At 41.3% G+C, this 16427-nt stretch overlaps 1 protein-coding gene across 1 annotated transcript in view; it reads left to right on the forward strand.

The window, feature by feature from the left end:
* The window catches only part of LOC106610594 (uncharacterized), a 34310-nt gene extending 27869 nt beyond the window's left edge, over positions 1-6441 (forward strand). Inside the window, exon 3 of the mRNA XM_014209987.2 lies at positions 4710-6441. Within this exon, the coding sequence (XP_014065462.1) occupies positions 4710-5848 (1139 nt within the window). The 3' untranslated portion in view covers positions 5849-6441. The remainder of the gene's footprint in view (positions 1-4709) is intronic.
* Positions 6442-16427: the final 9986 nt, after the last annotated feature.

Below are 16427 nucleotides of genomic sequence, written 5' to 3' on the forward strand. Positions count from 1 at the left end.
AGATTCTTCAAATAGCCACCCTTTGCCTGGATGACAGCTTTGCACACTCTTGGCATTTTCTCAACCAGCTTCATGAGGTAGTCACCTGGAATGCATTTCAATTAACAGGTGTGCCTTGTTAAATTGAGTTTTTCCACCAAGTACTAAGTCATGTTTTTCAGAGGGGTCAAATACTTACTTCCCTCATTAAAATGCTAATCATTTTTGACATGTGTTTCTGTATTTTTGTTGTTATTCTGTCTCTCACTGTTCAAATAAACCTACCATTAAAATTATAGACTGATCATTTCTTTGTCAGTGGGCAAACGTACAAAATCAGCAAGGGATCAAATACTTTTTTTCTCTCACTGTACAGGATAAAGGACAGAACAGTAATAGACAAGAACATAAGATATTTCATTAAATAAAAATTTGTACAAAGTGCATTTGGAAAGTCTTCAGACCCCTTCCGCTTTCCACATTTTGTTACGTTACAGCGTTATTTTAATATTGATCAAATGAAACGTCCTCAATCTACACATAATGGCCTATGACAAAGCGAAAAAGTGTTTTTTTAGACATTTTTCACATATATAAAAAACTTAAATACCTTATTTACACCCTATTCTATGAGACTCTATTGAGCTCAGGTACATCCTGTTTCCATTGACCATCCTTGATGTTTCTACAACTTGATCGGAGTCCACCTGTGGTAAATTGAATTGATTGGACATGCTTTGGAAAGCACACACCTGTCTAGGTTCCACAGTTGACAGTGCATGTCAGAGTAAAATCCAAGCCATGAGGTCAAAGGAATTTTCTGTAGAGCTCCGAGACAGGATTGTGTCGAGGCACAGATCTGTGGAAGGGTACAAAAGAATGTGTGCAGCATTGAAGGTCTCCAAGAACACAGTGGCCTCCATCATTCTTAAATGGAAAAAGTTTGGAACCACCAAGACTCTTCCTAGAGGTGACCGCCCGGACAAACTGAGCAATCAGGGGAGAAGGTCCTTGGTCATGGAGGTGACCAAGAACTGGCTCTGTCTTGATCTTAACTTAAAGAACATATTCTGGGCGTTCTGCCAGATGTTCCTATGGAGGGGGCCCTCCCCCTCTCTTGACCAGACACAGGCAAGAACCAAGGATTGTTTATGACACCAAAGATAAGATGCACAAAGTACATTTCATTCATTACAGCTTAGTGGGACTATCATTTGTTTTTCAACAAGACAAATCAAGTCTAATTTTATTTGTCACATGCGCTGACTCAACGGGTGTAGACCTTACTGTGAAATGCTAACTTACAAGCCTTTAACAAACAATGCAGTTCAAGAAATAGAGTTAAGAAAATATTTACTAAATAAACTAAAGTAAAAACTTTTTGATTTAATTTAACACAAGAAAATTACAACAATAACGAGGCTATATACAGGGGGTACTGGTACAGGTTAGTCAAAGTAATTTGTACATTTAGGTAGGGTTAAAGTGACTATGCATAGATAATAAACAGCGAGTAGCAGCAGCGTAAAAACAAAAGGGGGGGTCAATGTAAATATTCCGGGTGGCCATTTCATTAATTGTTCAGCAGTCTTATGGAGCCTTTTGGTCCTAGACTTGGCACTCCGGTACCACTTGCCATTCGGTAGCAGAGAGAACAGTCTATGACTTGGGTGACTGAAGTGAAGAAGCCGGATGTGGAGGTCCTTCACATCCCTGTTAGTGAGTATTTCTCCTTTACCAAGATAATCCATCCACTTGGCAGGTGTGGCATATCAAGAAGCTGCTTAAACAGCACAATCATTACACAGGTGCACCTTCTGCTGGGGACAAAAGGCCACTCTAAAATATGCAGTTTTGTCAAATGCCACAGATGTCTCAAGTTTTGAGGGAGTGTTAAATTGGCATGCTGACTAGTAATGTCCACCAAAGCTGTTGCCAGGGAATTGAAGGTTAAGTTCTCTACCATAAGCCACCTCCAACGTTGTTTTATATAATTTAGCAGTACGGCCTCACAACTGCAGACCACGTGTAACCATGCCAGCACAGGAACTCGACAGCCGGCTTCTTCACCTGCGGGATCTTCTGAGGGAGGAGGGTGGATGTGCTGAGGAGTTTTTCAGTCTATAATAAAGGCCTTTTTTATTAGAAAATAAATATTCTGATTGACTGGGCCTGGCTTCCCAGTGGGTGGGCCTGGCTCCTACCCATGGTTGCACCCAGCCCAGTCATGAAATCCATAGATTTGGGGCCTAATTAATTTATTTCAATTGACTGATTTCCTTATGAACTGTAACTCAGCAAAATCTTTTAAATTGTTCCATGTTGCGTTTTTATTTTTGGTCAGTATATGTTGGTACCCTTGCACTTTTCTTATTTTTTGTAGAACCTATTTTATTTAAAAAAATAAATAAAATACAAAAACGATTGTCACCCCAGAGCTAGTATTTGGTTGGACAGTCTTTGACCAAGATAACTGCCGACAAACACTTATAATAATACAAAATTGGTGAGTGCTTATATTTGTCCTATTGCAATTTAAAATAATTTTTGGGCATATTCTAACTCCCCGAAACACCCGTAGAGAGTGGGGTCATGGCCAGGGTCTGCCATTAACCCTAGTTGCTCCAATAATGATAAGTGCCTTGCTCAATGAGTTCACGTGCGAGCCCACAAATCAAGACACTGACCACCGGCGTTAGCAAAGCAGAGGACCGTGTTGCATCATTGGAGAATGGCACTGTCACAACGAAAGGTCCAGCAGATGAAATCCAGATGGAATTGCAAAATTTTCAGGACCATGTTGATAATTTGCATACCCGTAGGCGTCACTGTAATTAAATCTTGGGCGTTCCCGAATATGCTGGAATGCCAGTTTGAGAGGCCACTTGATATTGAGGGCACCGCCCAGAAGAGAACAGGACTAGAACTTGTGGTCAATCCTGAAGAGGCGGGTGGACACACAAAACCCCACAAATTCTGACAAACTCCAAGCATTGATTATGCAAGAATGGGCTGCCATCAGTCAGGATGTGGCCCAGAAGTTAATTGACAACATGCCAGGGCCGATTGCAGAGGTCTTGAAGAAGGGTCAACACTGCAAATATTGACTCTTTGCATCTACTTCATGTAATTGTCAATAAAAGCCATTGACACTTATGCTAATAGTCCAGGTAGCCTTTTGATGAAGTGTTCTGCAGTCTTATTGCTTGGGGGTAGAAACTGCTCAGAAAACTTTTGGTCCCAGACTTGGCGCTCTGGTACTGCTTGCCATGCGGTGGCAGACTGAACAATCTATGGCTTGGGTGGCTGGGGTCTTTGACAATTTTCCGGGCCTTCATCTGACACCGCCTGTTAGAGGTCCTGGATGTCAGGGAGCTCGGCCCCAGTTAATATACTGGGCCGTTCGCACCACCCTCTGTAGCACCTTGCCATGCAGTTGCCATACCAAGTGCTGATGCAGCCAGTTCGAGATGCTTTCAATGGAAGTTCACTAGGCAGCATGCCGTGTGCGCAATACCCGGACTGCCGCATCTGGCGGGGTCAAGTCTGGGTAGTCTGCCATGGTTTCATTTAATATCCGTTGGGATCGGCTTGGGGCGTGGTTTTATTCCCCATAGTTTGTTGTACTGAAGTTGACTGACTGACAGGGAACGTAATGTTATGACTAACTACTGTTCCCTGAAGGAGGGAGATGAAGTACAACACCTATTTGGCCCCGCACCGCCCGTTCCTGGGCTCGGTGAAGATTGGAATTAAATTGAGGGAATTAATCTGAGCCTCTTATCACCTGTGGAAGGCAGGGCTTCCAGGGAGGCGCAGATTTCATTGGTCTTGTCAGCTGTGGTTTTAGCTCCTTCAACCAAGTGTGCGACTCCCCATAGTATGTTGTACCTCTTTTCCCTCCTTCAGGGAACAGTAGTTAGTCATAACGTTACGTTTTGATCGCATACTGATCCCGATTTCAAATAAGGTAATTGTTACCTCTTCCATTTTCTCTCTCCCCTGACTCATCTCGCCTTCCTTTTAAAAAAAATATATCTCCAGACCCATGATCCTCATCGGTGGGTGGTGCGGCTGTACATAACACTCACGCACTCGCTTTCCCCCTCTCCTAATCTTGTCCCCTCAGTCCATTATGATTTGAATTTGATAAAGTGTACCCATAGAAATGTACTAGAGAGCTCATATAATTTATTTTTACTTCTATGAGTAAATTGAAGTTTGTAAATTAACTGAAAAGGTGCATACCACCACCTATTGTGCTGGAGTGTGTGAAGTCTGAACAGGTATAAAGCCAAGGTAGGTGATTTACTGCCACCTGCAGTTATGGAATGTTCAGTAGTATAATTAAATGGCTAAGCCATCCTGGTGACCTGGATAGAATTCTGTTATCCTTACTTAACTCATTAGCATGTCCCACCCAATTGACGACTTCAAAATGGTGAAAGCCCTCAGTGGCGCTGCCCATGTTGTCAAAGAAGTGGAGATGTGCATCTCCATGAGTTGTGTTTTCAGATGCATCGTATTCTTCTGGCATGCAAAATGGGAAACATTGATATTCTGCTTGGATAGAGGCCTTTTTGACCTCTAAGTCATGTGGTAACTTTTAAAATAAAATCACTAACACTGATTGATTGTAATATGGTAATGCATTGTAATTCAATCTTGTTTGACTATATTTTAGAGTTGCCTTCCTAACCCTTCATCTTAATTTCCTCCCTGTCTCTCAGGCACCACAGCCAAAAGGCCTCTGTCCCTGCCCAAGACCAGAATCAGCCAGGGGTCCTCTCCCCCCCTCTCCTATGTCCCCCATCCTAGAGTCCTCACCTCAGCTATGGCCCTCCAACAGTACCGCTCCAGAAGTGGGGGAGGCCAACTCAGTAAGGATGTATTGTGCCTTTCAGGCTACACTGTTTCAACAGTGCAGCCTGATGTCAGCTGCTCGGGAACCCACCAGTGTAGAAGAATCCCTCAGTGGTCCCATATTGTCAAAAGAAGCCTTTACGGGGGTGCCAGTGCCTCTAGTGTAGCCCCCCGCAGCAGATATGGGATCGGTGACTTACTGGCAACCCCCAGTTATCAAACCAAAGCTCCTGGTTCTGACACACACACAAATGTGTTGAGTCCCAATGACATAGACTGCCACAGGTACACACTTACCAGGGGTCCAAACTTAATTAAGAATTCCTCTACAAGGACCTCTGGGATTCCTTCCCTTTGCACACTACTGAGAAGCGCGAAAACAGGGCCCTTCTTAGGCCAGCATAGCATAAGGCTGTGCCACAGACAAACCTCCAGAGATGTCCCCCAAGCCAAACTCAAACAACCCACACAGGAGCACTTGGGGGCGGACGCAAATTCCTCTCACTACCCTAAGCCAGACAACCCCACCACCGCCCAACTGACACACACTGACGCCCAAGGCCGGGCCTCCATGGTGAATGTGGGCAGCAAGTCTCCCACACGGCGAAGCGCCACAGCCACAGCTACCGTTCATCTGGGCCCCACCACTTTCCGCCTGCTCCATGACAACCAGTTAGCTAAGGGCGACGCGCTAGCCGTAGCGCAACTAGCGGGAATCATGGCCGCCAAGCAGACTAGCGCCCTCATCCCGCTCTGCCACCCGCTGTCCTTAGACCATATCTCTGTCACCTTCAACCTCGACGCCAGCCGACTAGCAGCCGTTGTCACCGCGACTGCCCACACTACAGGCCGCACCGGCGTGGAGATGGAGGCACTGACGGCGGTCACGGTGGCGGCGTTGACGCTTTACGACATGTGCAAGGCGGTGAGTCATGACATCACCATTACGGACGTCAAGCTGGTCAGTAAGACCGGTGGGAAGAGGGACTTCCACCGTGAACCCTGACCTCTAACCCCTGCCCAAAACCTGATTTCCACACAGCACCAGGTTTGGGAGTCAATACCATTTTTATTTAGGTAAGTTTAACTCAGGAGACTTCCTGATTTGACTGAACTGAAATTGGAATCGAGCCCCCAATCCTGCATGGTATATCTCCTTTCCGACCCCCTAATCTCTGTTCACCTTAGAGAGGATCAAGAAATGCCTCACTGTAAATCCTCCACTGATTAAGTTTCCATAACCTATGTGAATCAAATCAGCGTGCCGATGGCACTGTCTGCCTGGTAGGCCGTGCCACGACTTGCTGATAGTATTGTTTTTTTCATTGTACCAGATAACAGGGCATGGGTACGATCAGAAATGCTTACTCTGGCTATCTGTACTGTACATTTTGTTAAATATCAGTCGCACACTCTCCCTTAAAATATTAAATGTAGGAAATGTAAAATTGCAGTTTTGCTTTTGCTTTATTTTATAGTCTTTTTTTAATCTGGGGCATCATTTATGAAATGTTCTTACACACAGATTGTGAATTGTTTGTACGTTGAAATCCATGGCAGCATTGATTCATAAACCTTAAACTTGATGTGAAAAAATGATTCATTGGATTTTTTTTTTATAAAAGGGTGATTTATTAATGAAACATGCTTGTGATTCCCACACCTTTTAACAATGCTTATACATTTTTTTTAATGATTTGTGTGCTGAAATTTAGTATAAAATTGAGACCCCTTGTATGCACTAAGAAAGTCTTAAAATGGTATTTGCATAATAATGACCTAGTAACACTGCACAATTCATATTGGATCAGTTATTTCTGTATACCAGAAATAACTAGTTTGTTAGTGAATACCAGGTGGAAATGGCAACAATATCAACAACATGGTAAATACAGTGCCTTCGGAAAGTATTCAAACCCATTGACTTTTTCCACATTTTGTTAGGTTACAGCCTTCTTCTAAAATTGATTAAATAGTTTTTTTCCCCTCATTGATCAACACACAATACCCCATTTTTCCCCTCATTCATCCAAACTTCCGAATACTGCCCCCTATCCCAAAGAAGTTTTGACGTCCGGATGAAAAGCGTGCCCAAAGTAAACTGCCTGCTGCTCAGGCCCAGAAGCTAAGATATGCATATAATTGGTAGATTTGGATAGAAAACACTCAAGTTTCTAAAACTGTTAAAATAATGTCTGAGTATAACAGAACTGAAATGGCAGGTGAAACTCCGATGACAAACCATTAAAATATATATATATATATATATTATATATATTTATTTATTTATTTATTTTATATATATATATTTTATATATATATTCAGCATACCACTGATTTCAATGGCTGGCACTTTTATAATAGGGTGAAATTGTCCCCGGTTGCAGTTCCTAGGGCTTCCACTAGATGTCAACAGTCTTTAGAAAGAGTTTCAGGCTGGTTTTTGGAAAAATGAGGGAGAAGTTGTAGTTTTTCTAAGTGGCTCCCATTTTGGCTGTAGTGTTTCCAAGCGCATGGCCGAGAGAGCGAGTTCTTTTTGTTTATCTCCGGTAAAGACTAACGATTCTCCGTCTTAAATTGTATTGTTTATTTGCGTATTAGGGTACCTAAGGATTGATTATAAACGTTGATTGACTTGTTTGGATAAGTTTATTGGTAACGTTTGGGATTCATTTTGAATGAGGGAAACCGAGTGGATTATTGACTGAAGCGCTCCAGCTAAACTGAGTTTTTATGGATATAAAGGACTTTATCGAACAAAAGGACCATTTGTAATGTAACTGGGACATTTTGGAGTGCCAACAGAAGAAGATCTTCAAAGGTAAGGCATATAATATCGCTATTTTGGACTTTCGTGTCGCAACTCCCTGGTTGAAAATGATTTGTTATTCATTTGTGTGCTGGACGCTGTCCTCAGATAATCCCATGGTTTGCTTTCGCCCTAAAACCTTTTTGAAATCTGACACCTTGGCTGGATTAACAACAAGTTAAGCTTTATTTTGATGTATTGCACTTGTGATTTCATGAAAGTTTAATATTTATAGTAATTTAATTTTAATTTGGCGCTCTGCCATTTCACCAGGTGTTGGCCAGGTGGGACGCTACCGTCCCACATATCCATAAGAAGTTAAAACCTGTTAAGGCTAGAGGGCAGTGTTAGGATGACTGACGTGCCCAAAGTAACTGCCTGTTACTCAGGCCCAGAAGCTAGGATATGCATATAATTGGTAGCATTGGATAGAAAAGTTTCTAAAACTGTTAAAATAATGTCTGCGAGTATAACAGAACTGATATGGCAGCGAAAACTCGAGGAGAATCCATACGGAAATTCTTTTTTTTGAGGTCACCACCCATTCAAATGAAATCCTCCCAGATTGCAGTTCCTATGGCTTCCACTAGATGTCAAGTCTTTTTAGAAAGGGTTTCAGGCTTGTTTTTTGAAAAATGAATTTGTAGTTTTTCAAGGTTGCTCTCATTTTGGACTGTAGTCTTGTGGCACGCGTGGAAGAGGGTGCGCACTTCATTATTTAGCTCCGGTATTGAACATACTACATTCCGTCTTAAATTTTAGCGTTTATTTACATATTAGGGCAGCTGAGGATTGATTAGAAACGTTGTTTGACTTGTTTGGATAAAGTTTATTGGTAACTTTTGGGATTGCTTTGTATGCATGTTGAACGAGTGGAATGGGTGGATTATTGAATCAAACGCGCCAACTAAACTGACTTTTTTGGGATATAAAGAAGGACTTTATCGAACAAAATGACCATTTGTTGTGTAGCTGGGACCCTTGAGATTGCAACAGAGGACGATATTCAAAGGTAAGGGATTTATTTTATCGCTATTTCTGACTTTTGTGACGACTATGCTGGTGTATGCGGGGCGCTGTCCTCAGATAACCGCATGGTATGCTTTCGCCATAAAGCCTTTTTGAAATCTGACAAAGCGGCTGGATTAACAAGAAGTTAAGCTTTTAAATGATGTATGACACTTGTATTTTCATGAATGTTTAATATTAAGATTTTTGTATTTTGAATTTCACCGGATGTTTTCGAGATGGGGCGCTAGCGTCCCACCTAGCCCAAAGAGGTTTTTAATTCACCAGGGAGGGTTAAACACACACACAGCAAAGAGATTAGCACAGAATGTGTCAATTTCAATTTATCTTAAAAAAATAAAGTCCAATCCTCTTACTGCATTCCTGGACCCATCACATATGGACACATACTGTATAACTGTCACCATGGAACAGGAGGGGCCATTATACAACAACAGATGTAATCAACTAAGAATATCCATAAATATTGCTTAACTTTTATAGCACTGAACGGTCAATTTTTGAAAAGTGCCTTGTCTTCATTAAACTTCACAAGATTCAATGTCTAATTCGACTCTAGTTCACTGGATAGGGAATAGTGGTGACCTCTACTGAGCTACGCAGCCTACCCATCTCCTCTGCCCGGCCTCAGTGTTGTGCTATTTCTCTTGAACATGGATGACAGATGGCAGCATTGTTTGTTTGTTTGTGTTCGGGGTCCTCCACTCTGATCTCTAGCCTGGTTTCCTGGGGGAATCCCAGGCTTTTGCCCTACAGGAATCTGCTCACATGTCTCCCTCAGGATGTGACCCGATTCAGGAAACTATGCGTATGTCACAAGTCACGACTTCACAGGAGCTGTTTGTACATTAAAATAAATGTTTTATAAAAATTGTTTTTTTGGCAGAAATGCCTTCTCGAACATGTATACTTTCATGTGCCTTTTTATATCAAAGTTTTATGCCATCTGTAAATACGAATAAAATTGTTAAATTACGAGCCTAGTGGGTTTAACCACAGAAAAAGTCAGCAACCTTCCCGCTAGACATGATTGGGCTGGACATGCCGAGCGATGAGTTTGGATTGGTCTGCCATATAGCACACGTCTGTCTATTGGAGCTGGTCAGTATGTCTAGGTAATCATGTCAAACGCAGTAGTAAAACTGCATAAACCTAATGTCAAGTTAAAGTGTACTGTTAACGTTAGCTGACTGGCTCGCTAGCTATGTGTATGCTCTCCACTTTCTGCAGGACCGAGATTTGAAAGTGGAACTTGAGTATGATAGCTAAGGAGATGGAGAAAACACCAGTCTGATTACATTGTGCATGGCATCAGACAGGAGACGCGTCCAACCATGATGTATCCTGGTATAAGATTGTTTAGCTAGCTACATTTTCAGATATTACGTTTCTAATTTTGACAGTGGTTTCATTTCAAGTGTACTGTTAGCTAGCTATGTGTGTGTATGATCTTATTCTTCGTATCTCAGACATATTTGCTTGATTAGTTATAGCCATAGAACCTGGTTGTTAGCTACCTGCAGATTCATGCAGGGTGGTAACGTCATGAGTTGTGATTATGGTCCATTGTTTAGCTAGCTAGCTGCATGTCTTGTCAAAATTAGAGTGGAGTCTTTGTTAAAGTATTTTCATTTCAAGTGTACTGTTAGCTAGCTAACGTAAGCTGGCTGGCTCGCTAGCTGACGTTATGTCATGCGTTGGGATTCATTATTTACCTAGCTAGCTATCTAGCTACATTTCTTACAAAACTCTCGTCTTAGTGTGCCAGAGCGCAGAATAACTGATTCAATTTTGAACGCTCAAAACCCATTGAATATTGCCGGTGTCAGTAAACGTCGGCAGCAAAGCGTAATTCAATTCAGAGCGCCCAGTGCGCGCTGAACTCAAAACGCTCTGAATTTACAAACGGACACTCTGACAGCACAGTTGCAGTCACGAACGCTCTGGATGACATACTGTAACAGCCTAACCAGCTCTGCTAGGGCGACTAATGTTCAGTGAGTTGTTCTCTCTCTTTTAGATGTTTGGAAGTAGCTGGCAAGTTAGTTCAGAACAGTTGGATCAACCCTTAAAGAGATGGGTGGGGCTAAGGCTGAAGAGGGTGTGAACAATGCATGAATGAGTGTAGACATAGCAGGGCTCTTCAATAGTAGTACCAAAACATTGAAAGACGTTTTTCTCAAAAGCGAGTTTACAAGTTGATCAACTTTCAAAGCAGAATTACTTTCCCATTGTTTCCTCAAATGCAGTGTATTACATGCCGTTTTGTAGCTCTGAGTCTCTAATTTTATCCAAAATAAAAAACAGATTCAAATGTTGCTACATAAGACTGAATAAGATCCAGGTGGTGAGTCACATATGTGCTTTAATTTGAGTGTGAAGACATTTTCTTCGTGTGAGCGACTAGGGACGGGGTTAAGTATATCTGTGAGGGACTGCTCACACGCGAGTGCATTTTTGTGTAATTTGAATGTACAAAATGTGTGCATTTTGACATGTTTATTTGATAAGTCTAAGGCCTAGATTCAATCCGATCAAGCGTTAACCAGCGATAGCCGACACCCACATAACTGATGTTTTGGTGGTGTCAGAGGTGCGCAGCAGCTCTTGTGATCGTTGTTACGAAGCCACACCCGTCCCACTAGCGTTAGCCTACACTTTCTCGTTCTGAACTTCTATCTAAAAATAATGACGCTCAAATTGAAAATCATTCAACAAAATAATGAGGATTTCTATCATCCTAATTGAGGTGTAGATTACATCTCAGTGTTTGAACTTGTAAACAACGCTGCATGGGATATATCTAAATGCGACTCCATGCAGCCAATGGCGATGTCTGCTCTAGGTAAAATGTCGGGAGCCATATGTGAATTTGACAGCTCTAACGCAGTTCCGACACTGTCAAAACATCGGCTAACATCCAGATATCCACATATATGCAGCCTTTGACTTGCCTACTGCTGAAATATTAGAAATATGTATCTTCATTATTTCTCTTCATATGACAAGGATTTGCCAGTAGATTGTCGACTTGATTCATGATGACTGTTAGCCTGCTAGATAAGATTTTTTTGAAGTAGGATGTCCTTGATCAGTCCAATCAAAGCTACTGTAGATATAACGTGATTTGACTTCCTTTTATCTGTGGCCAATGACCTTGAGCCTTCTTGGATGGGCACTTCTAATGCAACTCTATGGCAGCACCTAAAGGGGCTTGAATGTTCCAGCTCTACCCTTAGATTTTGCGGTGATGTAGTGTCCCCATGAGTGTCAGAACACTGAGCCAATCACGGCACAAGTAGAGAATATTACCAACCCCTACGCTCCGTATTTTCCACTGGCTGCCCCACGGAAAGCACTGAGCTAGGCTGAAACACCTGCATTTTGGAGCTGCCTTAAGAAAGCAAAAAATAGTTTTGTATGCGGCTTTATTAACACAATTATTTATTTTTACATTGTTTGCAAACTGATATGTGACACATGAATGCCAAAATAACATGCATTTTTATTTTTTGGGCTAAACAGGTGGGGATCTGCTCCACTTGCCCTGAATGACAGGTCGCCACTGCCTGTAGTTTATTATGGGTTAATAACCTAAACTGTTACCTTCATTTTTATAAAGTGTACCTTAATGTAAAAAAAGAACATCATTGAGTTATTTTTTTTTTGTCCCGGTTTAGCCTGTGTTTGATGGTAAAGTGTCTTGGCTTTCTGTGTCTGAGGATGCAGATGTGTCCTGTAATTGTGATCTTGTCACCACAGCAACCAACAGTATCATACCTATCCTGTAATCATGTCTTTGGTCAAACATTTACCTTCATCCTTCCAACTCTGGGCCACATAACCGAACACATACACTAAATACTTGACACACAGAAAAATGTGTACATAAATACTCTGACACACACATTCCCACACACGCATGCACAAAAACGCGCACACACAACTCCCTGTCCAACATAGATTTTCACTACCACCGATGACACACTCTGCTGAGTTCTTTGGGGTAATTAGCACCAGCTATTAGTCATGGAGATTTTATGATGGAGAGAGAGAGCGAGGAGGAAAGGGCAGGGAGTGCAGAAATAGAGAGTGGAATGGACTGGATCCTCCTTTCCTCAATGTGGATCGATGAAAAGGCTACATAGTCATTTACAATATATTGTGGATGACATTCTCTATCATTATCATATCAATATTACCACTGCAACTTTATTTATTTCACATCGTTCAAGAGTTTTCAGATTAGCCGTCATGAAGCAAAGAAACAAGACAAGAAGTAATCACTTTAAAATAATTTGGACGCTTGTGGGAACATATTAAGACAGTGTGCTACTGGTGAGAGTCATGGGACTCCTTTAGTACAGTCCTTGTCCTGGAGAGCAACATTGGTGTGCAAGCTTTTGTTCCAGCCCAGCAGTTAAACGCTTTATAAACCAGAGTTGCACTGAGGCGGTGTGTAATAGTAGGAAGACCACTTAGTGCAGGGTGAGCTGCATAATCAGATCTGACGTAAATAACATGAGTAAGTCTACCTCTGATAAGCTTCCCAGTAAAGCATTAAAAACAATTAAGCAACCCAGAAAAGTGCTAAAAATAGCCCATATTAACATGCTTGTAACAGATGACATTCATATTTTGAATATCTCTAAAACTCACTAAGATAATACTTTTGATACAGCGGTAGCAATACATGGTTATAACATTTACCGAAAAGACAGAAATGCTAACGGAGGCGGTGTTGCGGTCTATATTAAGAACCACATTCCTGTAAAGCTTAGAGACGATCTAATGTTAAATACTGTTGAAGTAATATGGCTACAGGTTCATCTGCCTCACCTAAAACCTATTCCTGTGGGAAAACCACCAAGTGCTAACTGTCAGTATCTGGATAATATGTGTGAAATGCTTGATAATGTATGTGATATGAACAGAGAAGTATATTTTCTGGGTGATTTTAAATATTGACTGGCTATCATCAAGCTGCTCACTCAGGAAAAAACTTTAAACAGTGCCTGCAACCTGGATCAGGTTGTCAGTCAACCTACCAGGGTAGTTACAAGCAGCACAGGAATTAAATCATCAACATGTATTGATTACATCTTTACTAATGCTGCAGATATTTGCTTTACAGCAGTATCCAAATCCATAGTATGTAGTAATCACAATATAATAGCCATATCTAGGAAAACCAAAGTTCCAAAGGCTGGGTCTAATATAGTGTATAAAAGGTCATACAATAAGTTTTAAAGTGATTCATATGTTGATGTAAAGAATACAGTTGAAGTCGGAAGTTTACATACACTTAGGTTGGAGTCATTAAAACTTGTTTTTCAACCACTCCACAAATTTCTTGTTAACAATCTATAGTTTTGGCAAGTCGGTTAGAACATCTACTATGTGCATGACACAAGTCATTTTTCCAACAATTGTTTGCAGACATTATTTCACTTAAACTTCTGACCCACTGGAATTGTGATAGTGAATTATAAGACTAATTGACGACATTTGAGTCAATTGGAGGTACCTGTGGATGTATTTAAAGGCCTACCTTCAAACTCAGTGCCTCTTTGCTTGACATCATGGGAAAATCAAAAGAAATCTGCCAAACTGTAGACCTCCACAAGTCAGGTTCATCCTTGGGAGCAATTTCCAAACACCTGAAGGTACCACGTTCATCTGTACAAACAATAGTACGCAAGTATAAACGCCATGGAACCACGCAGCCGTCATACTGCTCAGGAAGGAAATGCATTCTGTCTCGTAGAGATGAACGTACTTTTGTGTGAAAAGTGCAAATCAATCCCAGAACAACAGCAAAGGACCTTGTGAAGATGCTGGAGGAAACGGGTACAAAATTATCTATATCCACAGTAAAACGAATCCTATATCGACATAACCTGAAAGGCCGCACAGCAAGGAAGAAGCCACTGCTTCAAAACCGCCATAAAAAAGCCAGACTACGGTTTGCAACTGCACATCGGGACAAAGATCGTACTTTTTCAGAAATGTCCTCTGGTCTGATGAAATAAAAATAGAACTGTTTGGCCATAATGACCATCATTATGTTTGTAGGAAAAAGGGGAAGCTTACAAGCTGAAGAACACCATCCCAACCGTGAAGCACAGTGTGGCAGCATCATGTTGTAGGGGTGCTTTGCTGCAGGAGGGACTGGTGCACTAAATATATGCCATCATGAAGAAGGAAAATTATGTGGATATGTTGAAGCAACATCAAGACATCAGTCAGGAAGTTAAAAGCTTGGGTGCAAATGGGTCTTCCAAATGGACAATGACCCCAAGCATACTTCCAAAGTTGTGGCAAAATGGCTTAAGGACAACCAAGTCAAGGTATTGGAGTGGCCATCACAAAGCCCTGACCTCAATCCCATAGAACATTTGTGGGCAGAACTGAAAAAGCGTGTGCAAGCAAGGAGGCCTAGGAACCTGACTCAGTTACACCAGCTCTGTCAGGAGGAATGGGCCAAAATTCACCCACTTATTGTGGGAAGCTTGTGGAAGGCTACCCGAAACGTTTGACCCAAGTTAAACAATTTAAAGGCAATGATACCAATTACTAATTGAGTGTATGTAAACTTCTGACCCACTGGGAATGTGATGTAAGAAATAGAAGCTGAACTAAATCATTCTCTCTGCTATTATTCTGACATTTCACATTCTTAAAATAAATTGGTGATCCTAACTGACCTAAGACAGGGAATTTTTACAATAAATGACAGGAATTGTGAAAAACTGAATCTAAATGTATTTGGCTAAGGTGTATGTAAACTTCCGACTTCAACTGTACATTCAGGTATCATATCTTCTCAATGTCATACCTGCACATATACTGTATTTTCAAAAGCTAATTGATAGACAAGGAAATAAGAAAATAAAATACCATTTATTGTCTTAACTATCTAGGCCTGTAAATACACTGTGTTTACAAAACATTCGGAACACGCTTATATTGAGTTGCACCCCGCTTTGCCCTCAGAACAGCCTCAATTCGTCAGACCATGGACTACAAGGTGTCGAAAGGACCATTCTTGATACACACGGGAAACTGTTGAGCATTAAAAAAAGCTGCAGCTTTGCAGTTTTTGAAAAGGCACTAAAATCTTTTGTCTTGCCATTTCACCCTCTGAATGCCACACCTACACGATCCATTTCTCAATTGTCTCAAGGCTTAAAAATCATTTTTTGACCTGTCTCCTCCCCTTTATATACACTGATTGAAATAGATTTAACAGGTGACATCAATAAGGGATTATAGCTTTCTCCTAGATTCACCTGGTCAGTCTATGGCATGGAAAGAGCAGGTGTTCCTAATGTTTTGTATAGTCAGTGTATAGCTCACTATTGGATGATCATAAATAAATAAATTGTCCCTCCTTAGAAAAAAGTCAATATATCAAGTTTCAGTTTGATAGGGTGTGTCAAAACACATGACTTGCATGTTTCCACAAGAATGAGGTGTGTCTGTCTGTAAACAATTCCATTATGCCTTGAGGTTGGGTTTTCATGAAGCAATGATTTACCCAAGCATTAGGTAAGGGTGTTCACTATGCAACAAGGCTAAACCCTTCTCAGTGTTAATGGAGAAGGTTGCTGAAATAGTTAATTAGTGAAGCCTTGATACAAAGTTGCCATAGCTTTCATTACGCTGGGAAACAGACTGGATAAGTAATTAATTTCCTACTTCTCCTTAGATTCTAAAATCTTGACATTATTGACAAAACATCTGT

Source organism: Salmo salar, chromosome ssa09 (assembly GCF_905237065.1).
Source record: "Salmo salar chromosome ssa09, Ssal_v3.1, whole genome shotgun sequence".
In the NCBI taxonomy this organism is placed as follows: domain Eukaryota; kingdom Metazoa; phylum Chordata; class Actinopteri; order Salmoniformes; family Salmonidae; genus Salmo; species Salmo salar.